The 13317-nt window shown below is 36.5% G+C and overlaps 1 protein-coding gene across 2 annotated transcripts in view; it reads left to right on the forward strand.

Annotated features, from left to right (window-relative positions):
- USP12 (ubiquitin specific peptidase 12) overlaps positions 1–13317 on the forward strand; it is a 65913-nt gene that overhangs the window by 19272 nt on the left and 33324 nt on the right. Inside the window, exons 1-2 of one of the 2 annotated variants that reach the window (XM_084878693.1) lie at positions 8452–8469; positions 10787–10869. Coding sequence is in view for 1 of the 2 variants with exons in the window: in XM_084878692.1 (XP_084734818.1) it covers positions 8256–8469 (214 nt within the window). In the remaining variant the exon portion in view is untranslated. Of the gene's footprint in view, positions 1–8255; positions 8470–10786; positions 10870–13317 lie in introns of those variants that run through there. The other variant, XM_084878692.1, reaches the window with a different exon arrangement.

A 13317-nucleotide genomic window follows, 5' to 3' on the forward strand; every position in this document is an offset into this window, starting at 1 on the left:
AATTGATGATTCTCATCATTGATGTTTCTGTCTCTCTCTCTGCCCCTCTTCCTTTCTCTCTGAAATCAAAAAAAATATATTTTAAAAATGAGAGAGAAGCAGAAGGGAATGAAGTTATTAGTAAGAGACCATCAGAGGAAGCTTTGTCTTTATCCCCTCTACAGATTCATTTGATGAGTAGAAGTATAGTTTCTGATCTCTATTCCTAGTTATGATAAAGAATTGAGGTACCACAGGTAGCCAGTGCTCTGGCTATGAAAGATTGATGAACACCTTGAATTATGCTCAGAAATAAATTAGTGGTAAGAGTAGATTTAGCAGAACCAGTATAAATATTAACTTTCCTGTGATTTGTACTTCAGGCTACTTGGCAATTGTGTTTTCTACTTTTAACCTTTTTCTGTAAGCCCTTAAATTACTACTTCTGTTTCTTTCTTGCTCCCCTCTCGGTTTTTTATTTGTAGTTTTATACTATAGGAGTTTCTTAAAAATTAAGGTTAGAATTTTGGGTCAGGGGAGGGTTGCTTAGTTAATTCAGAGATTTACATTTCAACTTTTTTTATTTCCTGTCCCTGGAAGCTTTCTTTTACTTGCATGCCAGCTATTTATACAGTAAGCTAATTATTTGAAAATAAGTTGTTTTATTCTGATAAACCAGATTGCCTTCTTCCCTGTTTCTTGTAGCTAATGAGTACTTAGAGTTGATAGTAGATTGCATTTGCTACTTTTTGTGCAGTTGATACATTTTTAATAGCATATTTGCATTATTTTATTGTATAGTTCTACATTAATTTTCTAATACAATAATCCCTAAACTTAAGAGGTTGAGTTCATTAAATCTATTTGTGAGGCTACCATGGGATATGTTTCCCTCTCAAATCTTTGTTATAAAATTACTAGAGGCCTGGTGCACAGCATTCATGCACTGGGGGTGGATGAATGCTGTGCACCAGCCCTGCCTGTGCCCTCTCGTAGTCCAGGACTCCTTGGGGTCCTTAGTGCTACCACAGAGGTGGGAGAGGCTCCTGTCACTGCCACTGTGCTCGCCAGCCATGAGTCTGGCTTCTGACTGAGTGGCGCTCTCCCTGTGGGAGCTCACCGACCACCAGGGGGCAGCTCCTGCATTGAGCGTCTGCCCCCTGGTGGTCAGTGCATGTCATAGCAACTGGTGGTTCCACCATTTGGTAGATTTGCATATTTGCCTTTTATTATATAGGATAATTGTGTTCCTAGACCATCTTATAAAAGATGAGTTGCTAGTAGTCATTAGTTGGAATTCCAGATCTAGGGAACAAGGGCCATTATGGATGAGAGAGAAATAAAAATGAAACTTTCTATTTGTGGGTTATGAAATTGATTAGGTAAATGTCTCTTAGTTCTGTTTTCTTTTGCAACAATTTGATGGCCATTGGCTAATTGAATTTTACATTATCCGAAATCCCAGAGAATATCCACATCAGACCTGACAACTCTGGTCCAGATTCTCTGGCTAAATTCGATCAAGTGCCCCACACTGCCAAGTGCCCAACCTATAAAAGGATTTGTGATTGATAGACAGCCCTACAGAATTTGCTTAGAGAAACCAGTTTGTAAAAGGAAGCAGGGGGTAGTAGAGAAGTGTGTGGTGTAGGTGACAGATGTCCGCTAGCATGTGGAAGGACACTTTTGGATTAGGTCCACTTGGCTGCAGTGAGGGTTTGGATAGGGCAATATGAAGTACAGCGTTACAGACAGGGCCACCTACACAGAAACAGTGGTCCCAGGGAAGAGGGCCTTTCCTAGAGGAAACAGACACCAACACCAACCTCCACCATGGGGCATAGTGGAGCATTTAAACGTTTGTAAATGGTTGATATAATGTTAAAACCAGTAGTCTCTAAAAGTAATGTAAAATGATCTTAGGGAAATGGGAAGAAAATATTAGAATATCTAAGCTTTATTTTTATTTTAAAATGAAACTTAGATTAAGCTTTACTAATTCTTAATAAATGGATGATACTGGCATCCATGCCATATCCTCATCCTCATGTGAAATGGTGTGATGTTACCTCAAGTCCAATAGTGCCAAAGAGATAATAGTATAGCACTCTCTTATTCATGTACTAGAGGCTTGGTACATGAAATTCTTGCATGGCATAGGGGGTATCCTTCAGCCCAGCCTGCACCCTCTCCAATCTGGGACCCTCAAGGGATGTCTGACTGCCGTCTCACAATCCAGGACTGCTGGCTCCCAACTGCTCCCCTGCATGCCTGATTGCCCTTAGCTGCTTCTGCCTGCTAGCCTGATTATCCCCTAACCACTCCCCTGCCAGCTGGATTGCCCCTAACTGCCCTCCCCTGCAGGCCTGGTACCCCCCCCCCCCCCAACTACCCTCTCCTGCAGGCCTTGTCTCTCCCAACAGCCCTCCACTTCAGGCCTGGTCACCCTAACTGCCCTCCCTTGCTGGCCTGGTCACCCCTAATGGTCTTCCCCTGCCAGCCTGATCACCCCTAACCCTGCTGGCCTGATTGCCCACAACTGCCCTCTCCTGCAGGCCATCTTGTGGTGGTCATCTTGTGTCCACATGGGGGTGGCAATCTTGTGTGTTGGAGTGATGGTCAATTTGCATGTTCCCTCTTTATTAGATAGGATGCCGTTGCAGTGTATTATAATTTAAATATAGACTTAGAGATTATATGATTTAATTTCAGTTATGCTAATTCTTCAAAATGGCCAAATGGCTTTAAAAGGTTATTTCAAAAGTAACTGAATGATAAGGTGCTAGGAACTATCCTAAGTGCTTTGTGCAGATTATTTAATTCTTTACAAGATTCTAAGAAGTAGGTGCTGTCATAAACCCCATTGTTCAGTTGGGAAGCTGAGGAACAGAGCAGCTTAATAATTTTCCAAGGTCAAGTAGCAGAACCAGATTCAAACTTAGTTTGGCTTCATGTTCAGGTACGCTTAGTTGCTTTGCTGTGTTTCTCATAAGACAGATAGTTATTGAATGAATTCAAGCAAATTTGGCAGATAAGAGTTTAAAATTTAACACTATAATTTAGAGAGCAAATGCCATAAAGGAAACTCTTTTCCATTTAGATCTACATATGTATCTTTGTGAAGATATCTTTTTCAACTTTGATAGCCATTCAAACTACCGTATTTTTCGGACCATAAGACGCACCGGACCATAAGACGCACCAGTTTTTAGAGAAGGGAAATGAAGAAAAAAAGATTCTGAAACAAATAGTGTCCTAAAATATTTTATGTGCATTAAAACCCAACATCACAGTCATAAACACATGTAATCAACCCTGTAAAGTAAACAGCAGCATTTAGAACCATTTTAGAGCCTGGCAAGCACACAGAGACCACACAGAGCCGGGCAAGTAAAAAAACTTTTTTTTTACAGTATATGTGTAGGCTATATTTGGACCATAAGACGCAGGGACTTTTTCCCCCCACTTCTGGGGGGAAAAAAGTGCGTCTTATGGTCCGAAAAATACGGTACATATCCAAATAACTCACACTATTAAATCACTGTATTAAAATCTGTAACTCAATTTATAAAACAACCCCAAAAAAATTCCAGTTTTATTGCTCTCACTTAAATATCAATAATTTTTAGTGGAAATAAAAAAATTAGTATAAGTAATACAAAAATTTCAAGTGTTAACTTCATTTAAATCACAGTTATATTTTTAGTGTACGCAATGTGTTACATATAGAATTTATAAACTATGTATATATTAGGGATATATGCTTAAATAATCTATATTGATGTGCATATAATAAATATTTACTGGAGGGGGCATTTTTTAAGGTTTAGGGGAAAAGTCATTAGAGAAAGCAAAAATAGGTCATTGTGTTCAACATGTAGTTGAAAAAAAATCAATGATCGGGTCCTGAGGAGAGTGGCAACTTTTAAAATTTGTTTCCTCTGATTTTAATTCTAGTCATATCTTTGATCATCAGACTCAGCAGGAAAAACCACAGGTTAGATTTCAACCCTAAAGAATGTCTTTTTTCAGAAATTGAGCATTCAGAAAAAAGGAGAATAGAGGAAGTCATCCCAGACACTTTTTTGTATCAGTATTTACTTTAAGGATATAACTTTAGGTCTTAGGAACTTGAATGAAAGTTACTATTAAAAATCAAACAATTGAAGTTTCAAAGTTGTGAATAAGATGAAAAGTTAGCATATTCTGAAGAAATACTTCAGCCTTTAATATTTCTTTGGTGGGATGGATGAAGGTAAGTAAATGAAGGCCATACTAGAAACCTCAAATAAGTGATTATAATGTTACCATTTGATTTATATTCAGAAGATGAGCAAGGGGCTGACTTTCAACCCTCTGTACAAAATATAGATTTCCTCTGGTTCTTCAGCTTATCCCATTTACTTATTATGATTTTTTATAGGTAGATCAAGCTTCATTATAAAATTTTCTAATATACTGTGAGATGCTATCTTTTGTTTTTATCTATTTCCTCTGTGGAAGTTGTCAGAGACCTTATTGCTTATTCTTTAATAAAAATATCCAAATTATGGAGATTATATCTTCAATTGACAGAGCCATAGTTTGCTGGTCATTGTATTTTTCATATTAGTACTAATTGGTAAATTAATCTTTATAATTATAGGTTCAACTGCAGGTATCCTTAGCCCCTGAATAAGCTTTATTGAAGTATATCCCTAGTTATATTTATAAACAATAATATTAATGCAGCATCATCACACACTTCTTTTAGCATTTCTCTAGAAAGCCTTTAAATCATCTGCCCAGTAAATAAAACGTTGTGGTACATTTATACCATGGAATACTATGCAGCAATGAAAAAGAAGGATCTCTTACCCTTTGAGACAGCATGGAGGGACCTGGAGAGTATTATGCTAAGCAAAATAAGCCAGTCAGAGAAAGACAAGTATCCACATGATGTCACTCATTTGTAGAACCTAATGAACAAAATAAACTACCGGTAATGAACAAAATAGATCCAGAGACATAGAAGCATAGAATAGACTGACAAATCTCACAAGGGAGGGGAGGAGAGGGGTGCGTGGGTGATAACCCAAGAACTTATGAGTATATGCATAACCTATGGACACAGACAATAGTGTGGTGAAGACCTGGGGAGGAGGAAAGGGTGAGGAAGAGGGGGGGGTCAATGGAGTTGGAGGAAGGAAGGGGACATCTGTAATACTTTAAACAATAAAGATAAATTTTTAAGAAAAGCATCTGCCTTTATGAAATCAGCTCTTGGCTCTGATTAACATTATGAATGGAGAAGTCATATATCCTCTAGGAATCTCATGTCCCTATTCCTGCTTTTGTGGTATTGTTTAATTTGTTCTTTTGTTCCTGAATGTCTTATAAATTGGTAATTCCATCTAGACACTTGACAAAAATTTAGTGGTTGTGTTTTGTAAGACAAGAATGCTTTATAGGAAATGTTTTATATTACTTCACAAGAATAAAAATTTATTGTTCATTTTTAATGATGCTGGAATGCATTGGGGGTTCAGGTCTTCATTTTAAAGTTTCATATCAATCTTTAACCTAATGTTTTTAGTATCTATTGATAGTTTTTGCCTAATTCATTATTTACAACCATTTCTTCTGAATTTATTAGCTGAAATTATCTATGAACAAGAATTTACTTTTTCAACTATTTAGTGCCCCCTGAAATAAGGTTCTTATATAAAGGCAAGATAAAACTTGCTTTCTTACTATATGCTAGTTTACAACCTCCATTGGAGACTAATGACAGAGTTTTTAAAATGTTATTATTAATTCATAGATTTTTATGTAGTTGATGTGCTCTTTATTCATTGTGGTAATTCTTGATGCAAGTTGGCTTTTATATCCACACTGAAATATTCTCTAGGCTGATCTTATAGATTGTTCATTTCCTGTCTCCGACCTTGCATAACCCTATCTGCAAGATGTTTTAGTTCCTTCCTGTCCTGTGGGAAAAGGCTTTTTAGAGGCCACAGTGTGGGTACAGGGAAAGCTTATTGCTGCTAGGCCTTTTCGGTGGACAGACCTTGAACAAACACACATTCTCTCTCTCAGATTTACAAAAATTTTATACTGATATTTCTAGTAATTCCAATGTAAGTTTATAGGGCTTTTACTCTGTGACTTGTATTATCTTTTTTCTCTTTACATAAAAAATTTTGGTTCCTAAGGATATTAAAATAATCCCTTGTTTGCTTTGTCCTACAGTATATCTGTACTAGTTTTAAAAAATATCAGTGGATTAGTTCTAACAGTATGTCTGAATGATGTTTTATATTTGTTCTTTATTATAGACTGTATTTCCATGGTATGTATAGTAAAAATTCTGTTTTAAAGTTGTTTGAAGTTATTTATTTATTTATTTTTAATCTTCACTAGAGGATATATTTTTATTATTTATTTATTTACCCTTTGCACTCCGAACCATTCTGGACATTGGCTACCAGCTACTCTCGACGCTACTTTGCGGCGGAAACGTGCATTTACAGACCCTCGTATTATTTAGTATAATTTTGGAACCAAGTAACATATTATAATGATATTGGACTTATATGAATTGGGTGACATCGAGGAATGTATATTTGCAAAAAAAACCACAATATTTTATTGTTTATAATTTTGTACAGTATGATAAGTTTTGAAACACTCCCCAATATGCATTGCAGGCTGATTAGTGCATGTTTGACAGTAATAAGTGGTTTGACGCCTGTCTCAAAAAGTTGCGTTGAAATAACTCAATTCCCCGTAATCACTAATAAACTGCAATGTCCCCTGAGAGGGGACATCTGAGTGATATGCTAGAATTCCGATGTCCCCTGAGAGGGGACAGCGGAGTGCAAAAGGTTATTTATTTATTTATTTATTTATTATTTTTAGAGAGGAAGTGGAAGGGAAGGGGAGAGACAGAGAGAGAAACATTGATGTGAGAGAGACACATCGATTGATTGCCCTCCTCATGTGCCCCAACTAGGGATTGAGCCTACAATGGAGTTACATGCCCTTAACTAAAATAGAACCCAGTATGCAAGCTGACCCTCTCTTCCCTGAACTAAATTGGCTAGGGCCTTACCTAGCCTTTTAAATTAATATATATATGATCTCACCCCATGGTAGTACTGTAAGAATTGTCATCATTCCTTTTTTACAGTATTAAAGTACTCCCCAAACCCTCATTCATAGATTTTTCGGTGTATTTTAATCAGCTTACTTTAGGAGCCAATGTCTATTAGTGGGAAGGGAAAAAGAAGGCAATAGATGTTTATTAAGCTTTGTGTCATTTTCTCTGTAGTTAGTATAGTTTTTCCTAAAGAGGAGGAAATTGAAATTCGGTAAGGTGTTGTGACATACTCCAGATTACATGGCCAATAAGAGACATAGCCATACATAGTTTAGAATATAACTCGGGTTAAACTTCATTTCTTTCTAACAGAGCAAGAATAAGTCATCTAGCATTTCAGTGGTTGTAAGACTCATATTGAAGATTTTTAATGTAATATTTCAAAGGGTCTTGTTTTTTCTAGCTTTTTTGTTTATTTGTTTGTTTATGGGTGGCCCTTAAGAATCTGATTAAAAAATACACGCCTCACTTTTGTGTTTTTAAAATAATTTTTGAAAGTTATACTTTTAAATGTATAATATATAAAATGCTTAATATACAACCAATACTATCAATAAAAAGGGAATTTTAAAATTATCCAGAATCTGAAACCCTTACTAACGTTGCTATTTAAACTATATAGTTCTTTTTTTTTTTTTTTTTTTTTTTAATATATTTTATTGTTTTTTTACAGAGAGGAAGAGAGAGGGATAGAGAGTTAGAAACATCTATGAGAGAGAATCATCGGATCAGCTGCCTCCTGCACCACCCCTACTGGGGATGTGCCCACAACCAAGGTACATGCCCTTGACCGGAATCGAACCTGGGACCCTTGAGTCCGTAGGCTGATGCTCTATCCATTGAGCCAAACCAGCTTCGGCTAAACTATATAGTTCTTTAAACCAGTTTTCAGAAAGGCCAGATTTATTGCATATATTTTCTTTCAATTTTAATCTGAGACGATGCCTAGATGATCTGTTTATTGTTAATATGGCTGGTTTGCAGTAAGAATAACTTTCTATTTTTTAGATACCTTTTAATATGTAAGGATCAAAAATATCTATCTCTTTCTCTTCTCTCAACTATACACATGGAAATTCTTTCTCTTAAAAATGTGTTGTCTTAAATTTAACCAAAATTTTTTTTTCTATTCTAGTTTGGGAATACCTGCTACTGCAATTCAGTTCTTCAAGCACTTTATTTTTGTCGTCCATTTCGGGAAAAAGTTCTTGCATACAAGAGTCAGCCTAGGAAGAAGGAGAACCTTCTTACGTGCTTAGCGGATCTGTTCCATAGCATAGCCACCCAGAAGAAAAAGGTTGGAGTAATACCTCCCAAGAAGTTCATAACAAGATTACGGAAAGAAAATGGTAATCCTTTTACTTGAGAAGCTCTCATGTTTCTCCTGATTAGGGCACTAATCTCAGCTATCAAGACCTAACTGGCATCCCAAAAGCCCTATTTCCAAATAGTATCACATTGGGGTTTAGGGTTTCAACATAAGAATTTAACGGGGACACAATGTATGAAGTCCATAACATGATCTGTTAGTGTACAATGATTTTTAAAATTTTAGATTGACTCTGAGTTCAAATTACTGTGTTGTGAAAGTTCTCTGTGGTTAAATACCCATAGCTTTATATGTTTGCTTCTCAAAGCTGGTATAAAAATGTGTTTATTATGTTTTAATTGTTGACTATTTTCTGAATTTTTAGGCAGAGTGAATTGATGCACAACATACTTCTTAAATACCTTGTTGAATGAGACTAATTCTAGATTAAATATTCCAGACCCATGTTTTTGTACTTTAGAAACAATATTTAATAGAAAAGCATTGTTATTATTTTGATGCTGGTGGTATTTTTAAGTATGTTTTGAAATGTATTTTTAGCTTTTGAATTTTTCCTGGATAATTATCTAGAGAACAGCATACAAATCAAAGAAGATTTCATAGGTTATCCATTGCATAACTTCCTTCTGAGATTTTACTTGCTGGTTTATTTTAAATCTCTGTAAAAATATGTTGCCCATTTCAGTATTTCCACTAACTTTCACTGTTTCTCTGTTCTTAAATGTTTCCTTCCATGTATGTAATAAACCTGTTTTATATTCTCAGTAGATACTAGCTTCATATTTTTAAACTACTGTTGCTTTATATAACCATTTTTATATCCTTTGGAAAGATGATTCTATTTTAATTTTAGTAATGAATTTTTTTTTTTTTTTAAGTTTTGTGTCATCCAGTCAAAACATAAGAGAACTGTGACACAGTGCTCCTAAGTGTAGTATGATCAGACTTGCTCCATATCTCTTATCTTGGATGATGTGAAACTGGCTGAATATTTGAATTATTATATATTTAGTTTCTACTGTGTACCAGGCACTATGCAGAACTAGGGACACAGGAATAAGACAAAGCCTCTGGCTTTGAGGGAGCTGACATTCTAGTGGGAAAGTCAAACAATAAACAGTTATGTAGTATAATGTACCATAGCTGTGCTGAAAAATAAACCAGAGAAAGGGGTTGGAGAATGAGGGAGTTGATAAGTGGCATTAGATTAGAGCTTTGAAATGAGAAACAAGCCATTAGAAGGTCTGAGGCCAATTGTCTTAAAGAGATAGGACAGAAACTGCAATTGCCTTAAGTGATGAAAGGACATCAAGAGAATTAGTGTAGCTAGAGTGGGGTAAGATGAAGATAAAGTTAGAGAACGGCAAGCCCTAGACCTTGGGTTTTATTTGGAAGCTATGGGAAGCCATTGAGGGTTGTGGGCAGATGGACAGGTGATATGTTCTAATCTGTGTTAGGGAAAGAGCCCCCCTGGCTGCTAGGTGGCCACCCTGTGGGAATCGGTAGGCTGGGCAACATGAGAAAAGGCAGGGAGACCAGCCAGGGGACTGTTTCAGTGATCTAGGTAAGAAATGAAACCATCTGTTTAAAATTAGTAACTTGCTCCAGGCTTTCTATTATTTTGGAAGAATTAAAACACAGGTTGGTGATCTAATTATGTAACCTAGAGTTGATTCAACGGGAGAGTGTGGACTCATTTACGGTGGCCTTGAGCATCAGATCAGATGGCATCTGCAGCTGTGCTCTGACACTGAATCTTGACATTGTACATAGTTCATATTGTTGTTTTGGGTCATATTTGGTCTTCTCAGGTAGTTTTTAGCTGTTTTAATTCCTTGTCCTTGTTAGTTTGTTCATTCATTCAAAAACTGTCGAGTCTATCTGCTACGTGGCAGGCACTGTTCTAAGTGCTGGGGATACAGCTGTAAATGAGATAGAAAGAGTCTTGGTCTAAAGGATCCTGTATATATATAATAATGTCAGGTGCTGTGGAGAGGTACAATATAAGTTAATGTATATTTATTTATTTTTAGGTGTTGGTCTTCCTCAAATGAGGAAATACTAATTTTTTATAAATAACACTTATTAAACATATTTGAGTAAATAATTTCCCACATTCTTTCAGACTTTTTTCTTCAAAAGAGCATGAAAGACATTTTGTGTCATGAAAGCTATTGCTATTTCTCAATTATAAAGAAAACTTACTTATAAGCAGTGACTCTGTTTTCTTTTTTTTCTTTTTTTGGCATTAATGTTGCAGCTATATCAGGACTATAAATGCTTATACTTTTTAAATACATTTATTTAATAATGAAATTGTCTGTCTCTCCCACTAGACTGTCAGTTCCATGATGGAGAGAACCCATTTGTTTTTGCTCACCATTGTATTCCCAGCACATAATCCAGTTCGTGGCACATAGTAGGTGCTTACTAAATATTTGTTGAATGAGTGGATGAATGAATGAATGAATGAATGTGTTTCATTTTCCAAAGCAAGTTTGAAATTCACCTTTCCCATTATGCTACTTAGCACAGGAGAAAGAAAACCATGATTTAAAAAATGAAATATGATGTAGTTTACAGGGATTGTCCTGAGGCCATTTAGTTGATGTTTGGTGTTAATGAAGTGCTGGTTGAGGCTTTTAAAATTGTAGTGGCTGTTCTCAAATAGTGCAAGATTCAGTATACTATATTTATAGAAAATACACTATTTAGTATTTATTTCAACAGAACACTTAAAGAGTATTTTCTGGTTTACTTTGCATCTCATTCCTGGCTCATTAAGTCAGTCAGGGTATTTGTGTGAATATGAAATCATTGTTCTCTGTTAAAAGAACATTCAATAAAAGATGATTCAATTTTTTAAAAAGGAAAAACATTTGCACAGTTTTCCTTTAAAAAGAACTAATTATTTTGAAAAACATGTGTATATATTAAAATGTATTTTTTATCGACTGTAGTGAATTATTCTGCCCTCACCTTAAGTAGGCAATGTTTATAAAATCTTCTTACTGTTCCTTTCCTATAACCCTCCTTTTTTAGATCTCTCTCTGACTTTTCCAATTTGTTTCCACTTTTCTTAATTCCCCTAGTCAACTCTAGCATACTTTCCTTTCAGACCTTATATATATTTTGTAATCCTGAGGGTATGTTTTTATTGGTTTTTGTTCTTTTAGAGGGAGGGAGGGAGGGGGGGGGAGAGAGAGAGAGAGAGAGAGAGAGAGAGAGAGAGAGAGAGAGATTGAGAGAGAGATTGGAAACATTGATGGTTACCTCCACTGCAACCTTTTGGTGTAAGGGACAACTGTTCTAACCAACTGAACTACCAGGCCAGGGCCTTTCAATCCTCACCTTTTTCATTTGTTTTGTTTTGTTTTAATCCTCACCTGAGGATTTTTCTATTGAGTTTTAGAGAGTAGAAGGAAGGGAAGAGGAGAGAGGGAGGAAAAGAGAGAGAAAGGAACACAGAGAGAAAAAAACATCAACGTGAGAGAGACACATCAATTGGTTGCCTCCTGCATGCGTCTTGACCTGGGCCAGGGATCAAACCTATAACTCGGGTGTGTGGTTTTGACCGGGAATCCTTCGGTGTGCAGCCCACTGCTCTAACCACTGAGCACACCAACCAGGGCTCAGTACTTTTCCTAATGGGCCTTCTGAGGTAGATTTTTATGTATCTGTGAGCTAGGGAGGAGAGTGAGAGAAAAGAAAGCTTTTGATTTTTAAGGGGTTCACGTGCAAGTAAGGAAGCTGCGTAAACACTGAAAGCAGCATGGTTGGTGCAGGAGTCAGGCTGAGCAAAGAAGTCATGAGTCAGGCCATCCGTGAGTGAGTAAGGGGAGGTTTGGCGGATGACTGCAGAGATAAGAGGGAGAAGGTAGTATGGCCAGATCTTTAGAATTTTTTTTGATTGACAATGCGTTTTTACATGCAAATGAGAGTATAGTTGTTTAAAAGTGGCAGCAGGAAGCTAGAAAATGCAAAAGCTTGTAGAGATAGGGAGTTTTGAACAAAATGTGGTTTTTAGAAGGAACAACAGAAAGGGCTAGGAAAGAAGAAGGTCCCTAGGCTGAGGAAGGAAATAAGGACAGAGGGAATGGGAAGAGTAGGGAACAGGAGACGGGTTGGGGTGAAGTTGTATTTCAGGGATGGAAAATTATTCTAGTAAGAGGCAAGGTTAAAGGCAATTCACTTCTGTTGTTTTAACTTTGGCTTAGCCTGATCCAATGGCAGAACCACCTGAGGGTTGCAAGCAGGGCTTGGCTTGGTCTCAGAGAGTTGGGGTGGCCGGGAGGTTTTGCAGAGGTGCAGGCTGTCTTGGTGTCAGGGGTAGTGCAGTGACTTCTATGAGCAGGGTTGGGGAATAGTGTCATAATCCAATAGTGTCATAATCCATAATAGTGTCAGTAAATCCAATAGTGCTTTGGATTTACTGTCCTTTGTGAGCAAAAACCAGTGGACACATGGCATTCCAAATTAAAGAGCCTTTAGTTGTTTAGTCCGTGTAAAACTGTTAAAAATAACTTAGGGAGTTTAAGGCTGATCAAACCCCTCAGGACAAATTTATAGCAGAGAAATGAAGTGTGGCTTCAATTTTGTTCTTAATATTATTGTATTTGATTTGCAATCCAACAGAAAGGTAAGGTTAAGTAAATTGCCTATGACATGTGATGATTAGAGGTGGACCCATAATATGAATCCAGTCTTGCATATTAAACATGATATTTGGTCTTTTTGACACCAAAATTAAATTTTTGCTTTATTTCCTTTTCATATAACTCCCCGAGAAATACTTTCACTTTTGCCTTTCAAAGGAAGATGATATTCCATTTTATAGATAGGAAAATCATGTTTCTTAACCTTTTGA

This window comes from Pipistrellus hanaki, assembly GCF_964339955.1.
Source record: "Pipistrellus hanaki genome assembly, chromosome: 3".
Lineage (NCBI taxonomy): Eukaryota > Metazoa > Chordata > Mammalia > Chiroptera > Vespertilionidae > Pipistrellus > Pipistrellus hanaki.